General features: G+C 36.0%; 4 protein-coding genes across 4 annotated transcripts; all 4 read right to left on the reverse strand.

The window, feature by feature from the left end:
• Positions 1–826: 826 nt before the first annotated feature.
• Positions 827–3,482, reverse strand: LOC148173067 (alpha-amylase-like). The gene is made up of 6 exons (XM_088038403.1): positions 2,864–3,482; positions 2,673–2,818; positions 2,415–2,619; positions 1,675–1,879; positions 1,325–1,627; positions 827–1,281 (listed from the first exon to the last, which is right to left on the reverse strand). Exons 1-6 carry the CDS (start codon positions 3,041–3,043, stop codon positions 854–856), a joined length of 1,467 nt encoding a protein of 488 aa, XP_087894529.1. The 5' UTR covers positions 3,044–3,482; the 3' UTR covers positions 827–853.
• Positions 3,483–3,885: 403 nt separating this feature from the next.
• On the reverse strand, positions 3,886–5,533 carry LOC148173068 (alpha-amylase-like). The gene is made up of 4 exons (XM_088039139.1): positions 5,332–5,533; positions 5,140–5,285; positions 4,886–5,090; positions 3,886–4,839 (listed from the first exon to the last, which is right to left on the reverse strand). Exons 1-4 carry the CDS (start codon positions 5,500–5,502, stop codon positions 3,904–3,906), a joined length of 1,458 nt encoding a protein of 485 aa, XP_087895265.1. The 5' UTR covers positions 5,503–5,533; the 3' UTR covers positions 3,886–3,903.
• A 4,161-nt stretch (positions 5,534–9,694) lies between these two features.
• Positions 9,695–12,212, reverse strand: LOC148173069 (alpha-amylase-like). The gene is made up of 6 exons (XM_088038372.1): positions 11,593–12,212; positions 11,402–11,547; positions 11,144–11,348; positions 10,404–10,608; positions 10,054–10,356; positions 9,695–10,010 (listed from the first exon to the last, which is right to left on the reverse strand). The coding sequence occupies exons 1-6, from the start codon at positions 11,770–11,772 to the stop codon at positions 9,787–9,789; spliced, it is 1,263 nt and encodes a 420-aa protein (XP_087894498.1). The 5' UTR covers positions 11,773–12,212; the 3' UTR covers positions 9,695–9,786.
• Positions 12,213–12,614: 402 nt separating this feature from the next.
• LOC148173070 (alpha-amylase-like) lies at positions 12,615–14,262 on the reverse strand. The gene is made up of 4 exons (XM_088039140.1): positions 14,061–14,262; positions 13,869–14,014; positions 13,615–13,819; positions 12,615–13,568 (listed from the first exon to the last, which is right to left on the reverse strand). The coding sequence occupies exons 1-4, from the start codon at positions 14,229–14,231 to the stop codon at positions 12,633–12,635; spliced, it is 1,458 nt and encodes a 485-aa protein (XP_087895266.1). The 5' UTR covers positions 14,232–14,262; the 3' UTR covers positions 12,615–12,632.
• Positions 14,263–16,803: the final 2,541 nt, after the last annotated feature.

Consider the following 16,803-nt stretch of genomic DNA (forward strand, 5'->3'; position numbering starts at 1 on the left):
ACGTAAAATCACCAATAATCTACTCAGACGCTTCTTGTGGTAATGGTTATGTCAGCGACTTTTGTAATATCGTTTCTGGCGGAAATATGGGAAATGGGTGGTTAGATAAAAACCAAAAAATTGCAGTTTCTCGTGGAAATAAAGCTTTTGTTGCATTTTAGAATGGTGCCGGGATATTTTTCAGGTGGTGCCGTTGGCGGGAAACGTTCCGGAAAGGCGGTTACGATAGACAGTAAAGACGTCGCGTCTGTTTCAATTCGTGAAACTGATTACGACGGTGTTATTGCCGTACACGTAAACAGTAAGACATTTGAGTGACACTGTATTCGTGTTTAGATAGATGAAATAAACGGAGTTTATGATGCCACTACGTTACGTGATTTCATCAAATATTCGCCCTTGACAAACCATTAATAGTTTTATGTATAATTTTTCTTTATGTTTCGAATTTGCAATTAAAGGTTTTTTACATTGTGTTATGTCATATAACGGTTAGACGTAATTTGCACATTCTTTTCTCAGTTATAAAGTGGTTTTACATGCTTTGTTCTGTTGTGAAAAAACACGTGTGCTAGATTACGAGCTTTTGCAACACCAAGTTGATTCATGATCACGGCCGCGGAAAATTAGAAAAGTCTCTCGAATAAAGCTTGCATTTGATGCAGTTAATCTTGATTTATCCAAGCAAATGGAACATGTAGGAAGCCAAAGCAACGATTTCGAGATTCTACTTCCGTCTCCTATGTGATTGAATCAATTATTCATTGCTCTGAGCTTATCAGAAGCATAAATAAATTCCATAATTTTTACTTATTCAGCTCCGAAACACAATTTAAAAAATAATTTATTTAGATTACTTAACAGGATTACATTTAGACTTGGCATGAATGGCTAACATTCCGTTGAACTCGGAAGCTTTCAGTGTAATAAAACTTGTTCTGTCATTTTTCACGGTAACAGATTTTCCAGTGCATTTTCCATTAGCACATTTCCCAGATATAACGTCGCAGTAAATCCCCGGAGAAAGACACGTTTGTAGGTTTTTTTCAACGTCGCCCCAATTAGTGAAAACTATGAAGCCTTTGTCCCCGCGACAAAACGCAACCTGTTGGTCATCGTTCGTCCACCAGTTTGCAATGGTAGTTCCTGAGACTACGTTTCGGAATTCCACCATGCTGTTGATTTCACTCCATCGATGCTCGCAGATCCATCCATTGGTACAGGTGTCATCCTGGTTGAATCCTGGCGATTTTATATTCCCGTGGTCGTCAGCAGGAGGTCCTGAAAATTCTTTTAATTTTTATTTAGAGTACGAGGAACCAACCTTGATCGAAGTTAGTGAAATCGTAGCTTGAAATTATCCTAGTGGTACCATAAGGATGCGCCAACATAAACGCAATCGCCATTTTGTACTGTTTTGCAGTTTTATAAGTCAAAGTGTGTCCATCCCGGTCACGCTGAGTGTCATGATTATCGATAAAAGCAACAGCATCGAGTCCTTTAATTAAGCCCCAGTCAGGACCCCAACTAACCAACCACTTCAGTTTGTCGTGTCCTCGGAACACGTTGCTCAAGGATTTTCCATACTTGAATTCCACTAACGCTCCTAAATTTACATAGTCCCTGTCTGGACAAAAAAGTTAATAAAACGTGGGCACCCGCTTGAAGTCCTACCCATGTTTGGCACCTCTTGATAGATAAAAGGTCTCGAATTTTCAGAGAAGGCAAATTTCGTGTTCAGGTTTTTCAGTCGAGAGTAAATTTCTTTGAGATTGGCGGGCCACATGTGTCTGGCAGCGTCGATCCTGAATCCTGCGACGCCTAAATCGATCAGATGGTTCATAAATTCTACTAATTTGTCTCGGACGTACTCTTTGCCCTGAAAGAAAATCGTTACCTCTTGGGAGGCTAGCATCAAAGTAGGAAGAATGTTTCAATTTATCGAAAACGCGAACTTATTGGGGATTTTTTTTTCCTGCAGCTGTATAAAGCGTACAATAATATGTACTTTTTTTAAATTGGAGACACATTTGGAGAAAAATATCGAATTATTATTGCCTGCTCGATAAAAAGATAAGGCACTCGTCTTAAAAATAAACAATTGTATTGTATTGATTTGTTATCATGCGAGGAAAATAAGTAATCGATAACTGACAAAGGTAATTTGATTATAAACATTGTTTTTACCGCTATAACCGCATTATGTCCATGTTAAATTGTTAGCAACTTCAATCATCATTAAACGAAGGGCTCGAGTTGTGCTAATTTGCGGGCCCTGTTATAAAGCTTTTAATGATCCCGCTGTTGCGTATTACCTCTGTGCCTTTTATTGCGGCCATAATAAACAAAGTTAGAATAAAATTGCAAAACAAAAAATACAGCGATTGACTTTTTTACTTCCATATTTTTCTTACCTGATCCAGATCTCTTAACCCGACGAGCTCGCAGTTCCTCGCATTTTCATTATTATCAAAGTTAGTAATACCGCAATTTCCGTTAAAATCGTTCGACCCATATGGCACTCCTGGGAAATATTTGTTTGAGGCATTGCCCACGTTTCCAGCCGTACCAACACCATTTCCGGCCGACATGTGATTGATAACAGCATCGACATAAATTCTACGATCCGTCATTAAAATGTAATAAATGATAAGGCGTTTGATTATCATTACCTTACACCAACAGCGTTACATCGTTTCGTCATATTTTCAAAAGAGTTTTCGTTTCCAGATCTTGTAATCAATACGTAGCTCACAGGCTGATACCGTTCCCACCAAGGTCTCTTGTCAATTATTAAATTTTCGTTTGGAGGTGATACCTGGGGTAAAATTCAGAGATGAAAGAATATTGTTTTCACTACTACCTGGACTCCACCGTATCCTTTGTGTTGGAGGAAATTCTCGCATTCGTTGGCAATGTCGTCCCATTTCCACTCGAATAAATGGACGATCGTGTTTCTATCTTTGCGGAAATGTGGGGACTTGTAACACGGAGTTAAAAAGGGAAGAAGACAAAATGTTAACAATACTAGCAGATTTTTCATTGTAAGCACTCAGTTGACACAAAACCAAGAAACTGAGGCGTTTATCGCTCAGAGCTGACCTGTGGCTATCAAACGTGTTTTTTCGGGGTATTTTTGGACCACAAAAACGTGGTTAAAATGTTTCTGCCAATTTTTAATTCATTCATATTTTGCGTGTTCACGGTTCATTTAACTTAAAATTGATGAAGAATGCGGCTAATAAACCCATAATTGCTAGTCACAATTTCATCTGAATAAATTTGCTGTACAAAGGACATTTGTATTTTTCATAAAACCGTGACGCGAGGGAACTTTTAAAAGCGTAGGCGCGAATAATTATTACCTTGCTTTAAAATGCGAAATAAACTTCCGTTAACTCATAAACGTCGATTGTTATTTTGAAATATTATAAATGTTAAATGTCTCAGACTTGTAAAATTTAAATTTTCTTGATTTTGGACGCATTTTAAAGCAACCGGACGATACTTGAAAAAAAAACAAAGCTGTGAACTGATTTATTTGACGACATATATTCTCTTGAAACTAAAAGATTCAATTTTTAGATTATCGAGTGAACAGAACACTCTTTATAATGTTTTTACCAACGATGTTATCAAGAACGATAAAGCAAATATCTTTAATCGCACTTTCAAATTGATTTTAGAGTCATAGGTCAAAATGTACAACCTTCGAAGTTTATTTATGACTAAAATATTAGTCAATAATTTTGTTTTTTTTAGGTTTAATTTACTTCTTTATTTACAGAACAACTCTGTGTACAAAATTAAAATCTTTCCGTTTTTTATTAACGTTTTTAGCCGAGAGACAAATTAAATACTCTTAATTAAAAAGAAACTAATTAGTCAATTTTTTATATTTATTTACAACTTGCTCATTAACTTAGCATTGACATGAATAGCGAGTACAGCATCATCTTCAGACTCAGAGAGGGAGATGTCAGCATGACCATCACCACCCACACTCACAGTTTTTCCAGTACAAGCCCCATTTTCCAAGTCTCCAGTAATAACATCACAGTATGTTCCCTCAGGAAGACCAGTGTTCAAATTTTGGTTGATATCTCCTCCGACTGTGAAAGCAACAAATCCTTTGTTTCCTCGACTGAAGGCAATTTGTTGGTTGCCATTACTCCACCAGTTCTCAATGGTCGTACCTTCAACGGCGTTTCTAAATTCAACCATGTTGAAAATTTGGCGCCAACGGTGCTCGCAGACATAACCATTTCCACAAGTGCCATCTTCATTGATGGTTGGAGAGGCTAAATTACCACTGCCGTCTTGTGGAGGACCTTGGTCATTGCTATCGAACGCGAAACTTGACATTACGCGTGTGGTTCCATAGGGATGAGCTAACATGAAAGCAATGGCGGCTTTGTATGGTTTGGGATTTTTATAAGTGAGGATTTGACTTCCTCCAGTTCGTTGGTTGTCGTGGTTGTCAATGAAAACGACAGCGCTGAGACCGTCGAGGAGGCCCCATTCAGGCCCCCAGTTTTCTAAATAGGCAAGTTGGTCTCCTCCTTGGAAAGCGTTGCCTAATTTCACACCATACAAGAATTCCAAGACGGCGCCGATGTCAGTGTACTCATTTTTGCTGATTGCTTCACCACCAAGATCTATGACTTCTTGATAAATGAATGGTTTGCCACCGCTTGAAATGTCTTTAAGACTGCCGAAAATGGCACCTAAATCAGCGGGCCACATGTGCTTAGCCGCGTCAACTCTAAAACCAGCGACTCCCAGGTCTACCAAATGGTTCATGTAGTCAATGATTTTACCTCTGACGTACTCAGAACCCTGTTAATTCAATATAGAGAAAAAAATCTTTTATTTTTGCGCTTACTTGATCAAGATCTGCAAGACCTTCAAGTTCACAATTTCTCACGTTGTTCGCATCTTGGTAATTGTTTATAGCGCAAGAAGCATGGAAATCGTTGGATCCAAACGCAACTCCTGGATAATTTTTGCCATCGCGATCTGCAGAGCTACCTGCAGTACCCGTTCCTGACATTCCAGTCATGTGGTTTATCACAGTGTCCACATAAATACTACAAAAATTTAGTAGAAATGGTAAAAAAACAAGTTTGGTAATATTACTGAACACCAGCGCTGTTGCACCGTTGTACCATATCAGCAAAAGCCGCCTCATCTCCGGATCTCGTATTAATAATATAACTCACAGGCTGGTAACGTTCCCACCATGGTCTTGGATCCACTATCAGATTTTCATTGGGTGGAGAAATCTTTCAAACAATGTTATAACAGAATTTGGGTTAAGAAAAATCTTACTTGGACTCCAGCGTAGCCTTTAGGCCCCAAAAATCGTTCACATTCATCGGCAATATCGCTCCATTTCCACTCAAACAAGTGGACGATGGTGTTTCTACCCTCAGCAAAGTTGGGGTTCTTCTGAGCGAACGCTCCAGAGAGACAGAGGCAAAAAATGGCGAGTGGAAACATAATTAGTTGACTACAATTCCAACTACTACTGCTTATACTTATAGTGAAAAAGCACAAACACTTGTGTCGAGTGTTTCCTAAATTATTTTGATCAAAATGTTGATAAAAATAGGTAGACCAACGGAAAATCTTTAGCGGTTTTGTGAACTGATAGTGATAATGTAATTTGAGATATCGAAGTGAAGGGTCAGTTCTATTTCTGGCCTAAACTGGATGAATCTAGAACTATGAATAAATACAACAAGAAATGATTCTTTTCTGTTTAATTTGTAAATTTGACAGCTAAATAATTCCTATTGAACGTGCAGAAATGAGAACAATTTTTATGCCCGATTGCATTATAAAATGTCGTTTTTATTACACAATTTTATGACCATTGTATAGCATCTAATGGTTTAAACGATAAAAATAAAGTTAAATGGTTGGCTTTGAGAGTTAAGTAACAAACTCACGAACTCAACAATCAAGAGAATTTTTCATATAAAATTTTGGTAATTCATACACGGTACGAACTAGACTCACGCATTTGGCTTATTATGCTGATTAATTTTTATAACCGATTCCTAACCTTAATAAAATCATCAATTACATTGTGTCACAAGGTTATGGTGCTCTAAAAACTGTTAAGTGTAATAGATAACCCACATTTTAATAAGACATTTGTGGTTAATCGCAAGTTCCTATTACGTTTCAGTTAGACGTTATGCGCATGTTTTATTTTTAAATTAAGTAGCTTATGACATTGTAAGTTTTTGTTTTTAAAAACGAAAGAGTTAACACTGCTCAAATATCATTTATTCAAAATTAGTTAAAAAAATTGATTTTTGTGAGTGTAAAAATTTACATCAAAGTTCGCGGCTATGATCTGTAGATAAAATTTTTGTTTTTTTTTTTGTAATTCTTATTTATTCTGATATATTTGAATATTATTAATTTATAAGCATAAAAACGTTAACATTTTAAATAAATTTAGAAAAATGCATGTTAACAATCAATTTTTCATGTTTCTTAAACCATGTTTCAAATTGACATAACATAAAATTGGTAAATGATATGAAGATTTTGAAATAAAGATGTTGTTTGGTACTTTGTTTAGATGACTAAACACCAACTTTCAAGACAGGTATTAAAATAGTATATTACGAAACAAGAATGGTAAGAAGCCAATTACGCACGCAGTAAAGCAATTGTGCACGAGGCGTAGCCGAGTGCAATAATTTCACAAGTGCGTAATTGGCCTTACTTTCGCGTTGCGTACTATACTTTTTCTACGAATACGACTACATTTTGTCACCGCATTGATATTTGGAGTTAGCTGATTATGTACACACAGTAACAAGACAATTTATTTAGTATAATAATTAATGGTTACGTTGGAACAATTATTAAAAATTAGTGGGGGATTATTGTTAGTGCTAACTAACTAACTTACCTAATTAAATGCATGAACTGCTGTGATTTGATATTAAACCAAAATCAACTTGTAAATAAATAAAATCACGATTATTGTTATAAATTTTATTGCAAATTAAAAAAATAGAAAAATCACAACAGTGTTTATTCTGTTATTTAGCACAGATGTCCTCCAGCTACTGACTAAATTTTTATTATCTTTGCTTTATTACATAGTAAGAAATACTTCAGCATTACTACACTAAATAACTATGTTTGCAAACACCTCATCCAGTAAAGTGTAATTCACAAACACAAATCCTACAAAACAACAAATTAGTGAGGTTATGGTGTGACACAGAACTTTTCGCTCTTACCCGTATCCGCATGGAATCCAACAATTACACTGTATGACAGGAAATGTTCATGTTTAACACCTAATTATCACTGGAGTTACGGAATATTGGAAAGACGATAGAATTTTATTGTAATCTAATTAGTTGATCAAAACATAGCAGAGCCAGGCAGAGCGCAGAAAATTGGCGAAATATGCCAATTTGTCATTGCTATGTTGCCAACTCAAAAAATTCCCCTAAACGGGCCGTGCGTTTTACCCGTGCGATTTCTTCTCCCTAGTCCTTACGCACGGCTGTGCTTAATGACATACTTACAACGTAAGTAGTCTGTGCCAAAATGCCTACTTACGCTAGTATGAGTAGAAAAATAATTTTATTTTGTCGCGCAGTGTTATTGTTATTAACTTATTACACACACTGAAAATCACCTTGATCTGACGTGTGGTGTGTGCAGTCAAACGTGCGTGATTTTTAAACACCTTCATACTTACAGAAACACAAATATACTTTCTTATTTCTGATCCTATAAGTCTGTCTAAAAGCATCCTTCTTCAAGGTCCAGTTAGAATATTCAATAAATCATTGGACGAGATTGCGAAAGCTCCGCACTGTAATCTATCCAAAGATTTCATCCTAATGAATTGTAGATGAATCACGACGCAAACTATTGATGATTTATCTCACCTATCGTGATCTATTGTCAGTGACATTGTTGAGAAAAATGATTGAGTCGTTACTTTCCCTTTATCGACTTCAAGAACTTAATTACTTTACTATCGTTTCTGTAAAAAAATGAGAAGATTTTAAATGACCCAGACGGATAGACAGGAGAAGGTCAAGTACTAAATTGGTAAAAAAAAATTGCGTAAGTTAGTACACACGCAAAGGACTCAAGATAATGAACTTGGTGAGAAAAAAGTGTCAAAGGGCGTCAGAAATTCTTGCACCACTTTGGTTTTCGCGATAATTGCCTCTATTACTTGACAAGTTGGATTACTCCACACTATACAATAAGAAGATAAAATCAGAACTCTGTCGACATATGTGGTAACGTTATTAACAATAGATGTTAATTACAAGAAGAGCAACAGTTATATCACCAAGTTCAAGCTTTCGTTTAGTGCGGCACGCATAATTTCCCCCAAGTAATTTTCCGCTACACATTTAGAGCAAAAACTTCTTTGTTTATTGTAACGTTTTTGAATCATAACCGGATAAACGCCTAAAAGCATTGTGGTAATTAATAACCTTCAGCAGATTCGGATAATTCGGCAGAGAAAGATAATTGCGTTTTAAAGAGTACCGACTTTTAATTAATTAAAAAGTATTGCTTGAAATATATCGATGAGTCAGAGCAAAAGCAAAGCTTTGTCCTTAAATAATTGACATTTTTAAATTGATTTTACTGACAGGGTCTTAACGCGTTTCACCCAAATTTACGCTATAATTATAATGGGATTATAAATGTGGTCGCTGCCAATCATTACGAAAAATTGAGCTGCACTATATAATTTCGACGAAACGAATAGCTACGAGTTTTAATTATTTTGGTCATTAATATTGAGGGTCATTTAATGTTAAATTGAATGGAAATAGATTAGGAAGATTGCTCGCTCGTACGAAATGACTTTTTTTTATTATTTTATGTTTGGCTTCCTCTACGTAAACAGGAACTGCTTTGAAAAACCAATTTCCCTCATCTCTTCTACCATATTTCAAATTATTTAATAAAGTCTATTACAACTCTCTACGCTTCAGACGCTCCAATTTTTGCAACATTAGTGAATAAAATAGCTTCCCAACTTGGTTATTTTTTCAACGATAACGATAGAATTTGGGGATTTTACTTTTCAAAACTTGCTTATTAGATTTTATTATGTAGTATAGAATACAATACTTTTTATAAAATGAGCGCAAGAGACTTTAAAAATTTTGATAATTTAAAGTATACCCAACCAAAATTTGGAGTTTCAAAAAAAACTGTTGTGAATTACTTTCTAATTGGGCTGTAATTTCGAAATTTATGAAGGTTACTCCTCTAAACTTGGTTGTTTGATCTACAAAAATGCAAAATTTTTGAAAGAGCGAAACAGTTTTTAGAAATGCTTGTCTTTTAAAGAAACGGATATTTTTGAAAATTCTCGAATATAGCTTTGCGATTGAGTTGTTAATTGAACGTTAGTATTAAAACTTTGAAATTTTACTATTATAGACTTGCTTGTTAAACCTGATAAATTACAAAATTATAGAATAAGCAAAACAGATTTTCGAAATTTTTACAATTCAAATTATTGAAAACTATGAAGCCTTTGTCCCCGCGACAAAACGCAATCTGTTGGTCATCGTTCGTCCACCAGTTTGCAATGGTAGTTCCTGAGACTACGTTTCGGAATTCCACCATGCTGTAGATTTCACTCCATCGATGCTCGCAGATCCATCCATTGGTACAGGTGTCATCCTGGTTGAATCCTGGCGATTTTATATTCCCGTGGTCGTCAGCAGGAGGTCCTGAAAATTCTTTTAATTTTTTTACAATTCAATTAGTGAAAACTATGAAGCCTTTGTCCCCGCGACAAAACGCAATCTGTTGGTCATCGTTCGTCCACCAGTTTGCAATGGTAGTTCCTGAGACTACGTTTCGGAATTCCACCATGCTGTAGATTTCACTCCATCGATGCTCGCAGATCCATCCATTGGTACAGGTGTCATCCTGGTTGAATCCTGGCGATTTTATATTCCCGTGGTCGTCAGCAGGAGGTCCTGAAAATTCTTTTAATTTTTATTTAGAGTACGAGGAACCAACCTTGATCGAAGTTAGTGAAATCGTAGCTTGAAATTATCCTAGTGGTACCATAAGGATGCGCCAACATAAACGCAATCGCCATTTTGTACTGTTTTGCAGTTTTATAAGTCAAAGTGTGTCCATCCCGGTCACGCTGAGTGTCATGATTATCGATAAAAGCAACAGCATCGAGTCCTTTAATTAAGCCCCAGTCAGGACCCCAACTAACCAACCACTTCAGTTTGTCGTGTCCTCGGAACACGTTGCTCAAGGATTTTCCATACTTGAATTCCACTAACGCTCCTAAATTTACATAGTCCCTGTCTGGACAAAAAAGTTAATAAAACGTGGGCACCCGCTTGAAGTCCTACCCATGTTTGGCACCTCTTGATAGATAAAAGGTCTCGAATTTTCAGAGAAGGCAAATTTCGAGTTCAGGTTTTTCAGTCGAGAGTAAATTTCTTTGAGATTGGCGGGCCACATGTGTCTGGCAGCGTCGATCCTGAATCCTGCGACGCCTAAATCGATCAGATGGTTCATAAATTCTACTAATTTGTCTCGGACGTACTCTTTGCCCTGAAAGAAAATCGTTACCTCTTGGGAGGCTAGCATCAAAGTAGGAAGAATGTTTCAATTTATCGAAAACGCGAACTTATTGGGGATTTTTTTTTCCTGCAGCTGTATAAAGCGTACAATAATATGTACTTTTTTTAAATTGGAGACACATTTGGAGAAAAATATCGAATTATTATTGCCTGCTCGATAAAAAGATAAGGCACTCGTCTTAAAAATAAACAATTGTATTGTATTGATTTGTTATCATGCGAGGAAAATAAGTAATCGATAACTGACAAAGGTAATTTGATTATAAACATTGTTTTTACCGCTATAACCGCATTATGTCCATGTTAAATTGTTAGCAACTTCAATCATCATTAAACGAAGGGCTCGAGTTGTGCTAATTTGCGGGCCCTGTTATAAAGCTTTTAATGATCCCGCTGTTGCGTATTACCTCTGTGCCTTTTATTGCGGCCATAATAAACAAAGTTAGAATAAAATTGCAAAACAAAAAATACAGCGATTGACTTTTTTACTTCCATATTTTTCTTACCTGATCCAGATCTCTTAACCCGACGAGCTCGCAGTTCCTCGCATTTTCATTATTATCAAAGTTAGTAATACCGCAATTTCCGTTAAAATCGTTCGACCCATATGGCACTCCTGGGAAATATTTGTTTGAGGCATTGCCCACGTTTCCAGCCGTACCAACACCATTTCCGGCCGACATGTGATTGATAACAGCATCGACATAAATTCTACGATCCGTCATTAAAATGTAATAAATGATAAGGCGTTTGATTATCATTACCTTACACCAACAGCGTTACATCGTTTCGTCATATTTTCAAAAGAGTTTTCGTTTCCAGATCTTGTAATCAATACGTAGCTCACAGGCTGATACCGTTCCCACCAAGGTCTCTTGTCAATTATTAAATTTTCGTTTGGAGGTGATACCTGGGGTAAAATTCAGAGATGAAAGAATATTGTTTTCACTACTACCTGGACTCCACCGTATCCTTTGTGTTGGAGGAAATTCTCGCATTCGTTGGCAATGTCGTCCCATTTCCACTCGAATAAATGGACGATCGTGTTTCTATCTTTGCGGAAATGTGGGGACTTGTAACACGGAGTTAAAAAGGGAAGAAGACAAAATGTTAACAATACTAGCAGATTTTTCATTGTAAGCACTCAGTTGACACAAAACCAAGAAACTGAGGCGTTTATCGCTCAGAGCTGACCTGTGGCTATCAAACGTGTTTTTTCGGGGTATTTTTGGACCACAAAAACGTGGTTAAAATGTTTCTGCCAATTTTTAATTCATTCATATTTTGCGTGTTCACGGTTCATTTAACTTAAAATTGATGAAGAATGCGGCTAATAAACCCATAATTGCTAGTCACAATTTCATCTGAATAAATTTGCTGTACAAAGGACATTTGTATTTTTCATAAAACCGTGACGCGAGGGAACTTTTAAAAGCGTAGGCGCGAATAATTATTACCTTGCTTTAAAATGCGAAATAAACTTCCGTTAACTCATAAACGTCGATTGTTATTTTGAAATATTATAAATGTTAAATGTCTCAGACTTGTAAAATTTAAATTTTCTTGATTTTGGACGCATTTTAAAGCAACCGGACGATACTTGAAAAAAAAACAAAGCTGTGAACTGATTTATTTGACGACATATATTCTCTTGAAACTAAAAGATTCAATTTTTAGATTATCGAGTGAACAGAACACTCTTTATAATGTTTTTACCAACGATGTTATCAAGAACGATAAAGCAAATATCTTTAATCGCACTTTCAAATTGATTTTAGAGTCATAGGTCAAAATGTACAACCTTCGAAGTTTATTTATGACTAAAATATTAGTCAATAATTTTGTTTTTTTTAGGTTTAATTTACTTCTTTATTTACAGAACAACTCTGTGTACAAAATTAAAATCTTTCCGTTTTTTATTAACGTTTTTAGCCGAGAGACAAATTAAATACTCTTAATTAAAAAGAAACTAATTAGTCAATTTTTTATATTTATTTACAACTTGCTCATTAACTTAGCATTGACATGAATAGCGAGTACAGCATCATCTTCAGACTCAGAGAGGGAGATGTCAGCATGACCATCACCACCCACACTCACAGTTTTTCCAGTACAAGCCCCATTTTCCAAGTCTCCAGTAATAACATCACAGTATGTTCCCTCAGGAAGACCAGTGTTCAAATTTTGGTTGATATCTCCTCCGACTGTGAAAGCAACAAATCCTTTGTTTCCTCGACTGAAGGCAATTTGTTGGTTGCCATTACTCCACCAGTTCTCAATGGTCGTACCTTCAACGGCGTTTCTAAATTCAACCATGTTGAAAATTTGGCGCCAACGGTGCTCGCAGACATAACCATTTCCACAAGTGCCATCTTCATTGATGGTTGGAGAGGCTAAATTACCACTGCCGTCTTGTGGAGGACCTTGGTCATTGCTATCGAACGCGAAACTTGACATTACGCGTGTGGTTCCATAGGGATGAGCTAACATGAAAGCAATGGCGGCTTTGTATGGTTTGGGATTTTTATAAGTGAGGATTTGACTTCCTCCAGTTCGTTGGTTGTCGTGGTTGTCAATGAAAACGACAGCGCTGAGACCGTCGAGGAGGCCCCATTCAGGCCCCCAGTTTTCTAAATAGGCAAGTTGGTCTCCTCCTTGGAAAGCGTTGCCTAATTTCACACCATACAAGAATTCCAAGACGGCGCCGATGTCAGTGTACTCATTTTTGCTGATTGCTTCACCACCAAGATCTATGACTTCTTGATAAATGAATGGTTTGCCACCGCTTGAAATGTCTTTAAGACTGCCGAAAATGGCACCTAAATCAGCGGGCCACATGTGCTTAGCCGCGTCAACTCTAAAACCAGCGACTCCCAGGTCTACCAAATGGTTCATGTAGTCAATGATTTTACCTCTGACGTACTCAGAACCCTGTTAATTCAATATAGAGAAAAAAATCTTTTATTTTTGCGCTTACTTGATCAAGATCTGCAAGACCTTCAAGTTCACAATTTCTCACGTTGTTCGCATCTTGGTAATTGTTTATAGCGCAAGAAGCATGGAAATCGTTGGATCCAAACGCAACTCCTGGATAATTTTTGCCATCGCGATCTGCAGAGCTACCTGCAGTACCCGTTCCTGACATTCCAGTCATGTGGTTTATCACAGTGTCCACATAAATACTACAAAAATTTAGTAGAAATGGTAAAAAAACAAGTTTGGTAATATTACTGAACACCAGCGCTGTTGCACCGTTGTACCATATCAGCAAAAGCCGCCTCATCTCCGGATCTCGTATTAATAATATAACTCACAGGCTGGTAACGTTCCCACCATGGTCTTGGATCCACTATCAGATTTTCATTGGGTGGAGAAATCTTTCAAACAATGTTATAACAGAATTTGGGTTAAGAAAAATCTTACTTGGACTCCAGCGTAGCCTTTAGGCCCCAAAAATCGTTCACATTCATCGGCAATATCGCTCCATTTCCACTCAAACAAGTGGACGATGGTGTTTCTACCCTCAGCAAAGTTGGGGTTCTTCTGAGCGAACGCTCCAGAGAGACAGAGGCAAAAAATGGCGAGTGGAAACATAATTAGTTGACTACAATTCCAACTACTACTGCTTATACTTATAGTGAAAAAGCACAAACACTTGTGTCGAGTGTTTCCTAAATTATTTTGATCAAAATGTTGATAAAAATAGGTAGACCAACGGAAAATCTTTAGCGGTTTTGTGAACTGATAGTGATAATGTAATTTGAGATATCGAAGTGAAGGGTCAGTTCTATTTCTGGCCTAAACTGGATGAATCTAGAACTATGAATAAATACAACAAGAAATGATTCTTTTCTGTTTAATTTGTAAATTTGACAGCTAAATAATTCCTATTGAACGTGCAGAAATGAGAACAATTTTTATGCCCGATTGCATTATAAAATGTCGTTTTTATTACACAATTTTATGACCATTGTATAGCATCTAATGGTTTAAACGATAAAAATAAAGTTAAATGGTTGGCTTTGAGAGTTAAGTAACAAACTCACGAACTCAACAATCAAGAGAATTTTTCATATAAAATTTTGGTAATTCATACACGGTACGAACTAGACTCACGCATTTGGCTTATTATGCTGATTAATTTTTATAACCGATTCCTAACCTTAATAAAATCATCAATTACATTGTGTCACAAGGTTATGGTGCTCTAAAAACTGTTAAGTGTAATAGATAACCCACATTTTAATAAGACATTTGTGGTTAATCGCAAGTTCCTATTACGTTTCAGTTAGACGTTATGCGCATGTTTTATTTTTAAATTAAGTAGCTTATGACATTGTAAGTTTTTGTTTTTAAAAACGAAAGAGTTAACACTGCTCAAATATCATTTATTCAAAATTAGTTAAAAAAATTGATTTTTGTGAGTGTAAAAATTTACATCAAAGTTCGCGGCTATGATCTGTAGATAAAATTTTTGTTTTTTTTTTTGTAATTCTTATTTATTCTGATATATTTGAATATTATTAATTTATAAGCATAAAAACGTTAACATTTTAAATAAATTTAGAAAAATGCATGTTAACAATCAATTTTTCATGTTTCTTAAACCATGTTTCAAATTGACATAACATAAAATTGGTAAATGATATGAAGATTTTGAAATAAAGATGTTGTTTGGTACTTTGTTTAGATGACTAAACACCAACTTTCAAGACAGGTATTAAAATAGTATATTACGAAACAAGAATGGTAAGAAGCCAATTACGCACGCAGTAAAGCAATTGTGCACGAGGCGTAGCCGAGTGCAATAATTTCACAAGTGCGTAATTGGCCTTACTTTCGCGTTGCGTACTATACTTTTTCTACGAATACGACTACATTTTGTCACCGCATTGATATTTGGAGTTAGCTGATTATGTACACACAGTAACAAGACAATTTATTTAGTATAATAATTAATGGTTACGTTGGAACAATTATTAAAAATTAGTGGGGGATTATTGTTAGTGCTAACTAACTAACTTACCTAATTAAATGCATGAACTGCTGTGATTTGATATTAAACCAAAATCAACTTGTAAATAAATAAAATCACGATTATTGTTATAAATTTTATTGCAAATTAAAAAAATAGAAAAATCACAACAGTGTTTATTCTGTTATTTAGCACAGATGTCCTCCAGCTACTGACTAAATTTTTATTATCTTTGCTTTATTACATAGTAAGAAATACTTCAGCATTACTACACTAAATAACTATGTTTGCAAACACCTCATCCAGTAAAGTGTAATTCACAAACACAAATCCTACAAAACAACAAATTAGTGAGGTTATGGTGTGACACAGAACTTTTCGCTCTTACCCGTATCCGCATGGAATCCAACAATTACACTGTATGACAGGAAATGTTCATGTTTAACACCTAATTATCACTGGAGTTACGGAATATTGGAAAGACGATAGAATTTTATTGTAATCTAATTAGTTGATCAAAACATAGCAGAGCCAGGCAGAGCGCAGAAAATTGGCGAAATATGCCAATTTGTCATTGCTATGTTGCCAACTCAAAAAATTCCCCTAAACGGGCCGTGCGTTTTACCCGTGCGATTTCTTCTCCCTAGTCCTTACGCACGGCTGTGCTTAATGACATACTTACAACGTAAGTAGTCTGTGCCAAAATGCCTACTTACGCTAGTATGAGTAGAAAAATAATTTTATTTTGTCGCGCAGTGTTATTGTTATTAACTTATTACACACACTGAAAATCACCTTGATCTGACGTGTGGTGTGTGCAGTCAAACGTGCGTGATTTTTAAACACCTTCATACTTACAGAAACACAAATATACTTTCTTATTTCTGATCCTATAAGTCTGTCTAAAAGCATCCTTCTTCAAGGTCCAGTTAGAATATTCAATAAATCATTGGACGAGATTGCGAAAGCTCCGCACTGTAATCTATCCAAAGATTTCATCCTAATGAATTGTAGATGAATCACGACGCAAACTATTGATGATTTATCTCACCTATCGTGATCTATTGTCAGTGACATTGTTGAGAAAAATGATTGAGTCGTTACTTTCCCTTTATCGACTTCAAGAACTTAATTACTTTACTATCGTTTCTGTAAAAAAATGAGAAGATTTTAAATGACCCAGACGGATAG

The sequence above is a fragment of the Gnatocerus cornutus genome, chromosome 6 (assembly GCF_029298725.1).
Source record: "Gnatocerus cornutus isolate USDA-ARS CGAHR chromosome 6, icGnaCorn1.1, whole genome shotgun sequence".
Taxonomy (NCBI): domain Eukaryota; kingdom Metazoa; phylum Arthropoda; class Insecta; order Coleoptera; family Tenebrionidae; genus Gnatocerus; species Gnatocerus cornutus.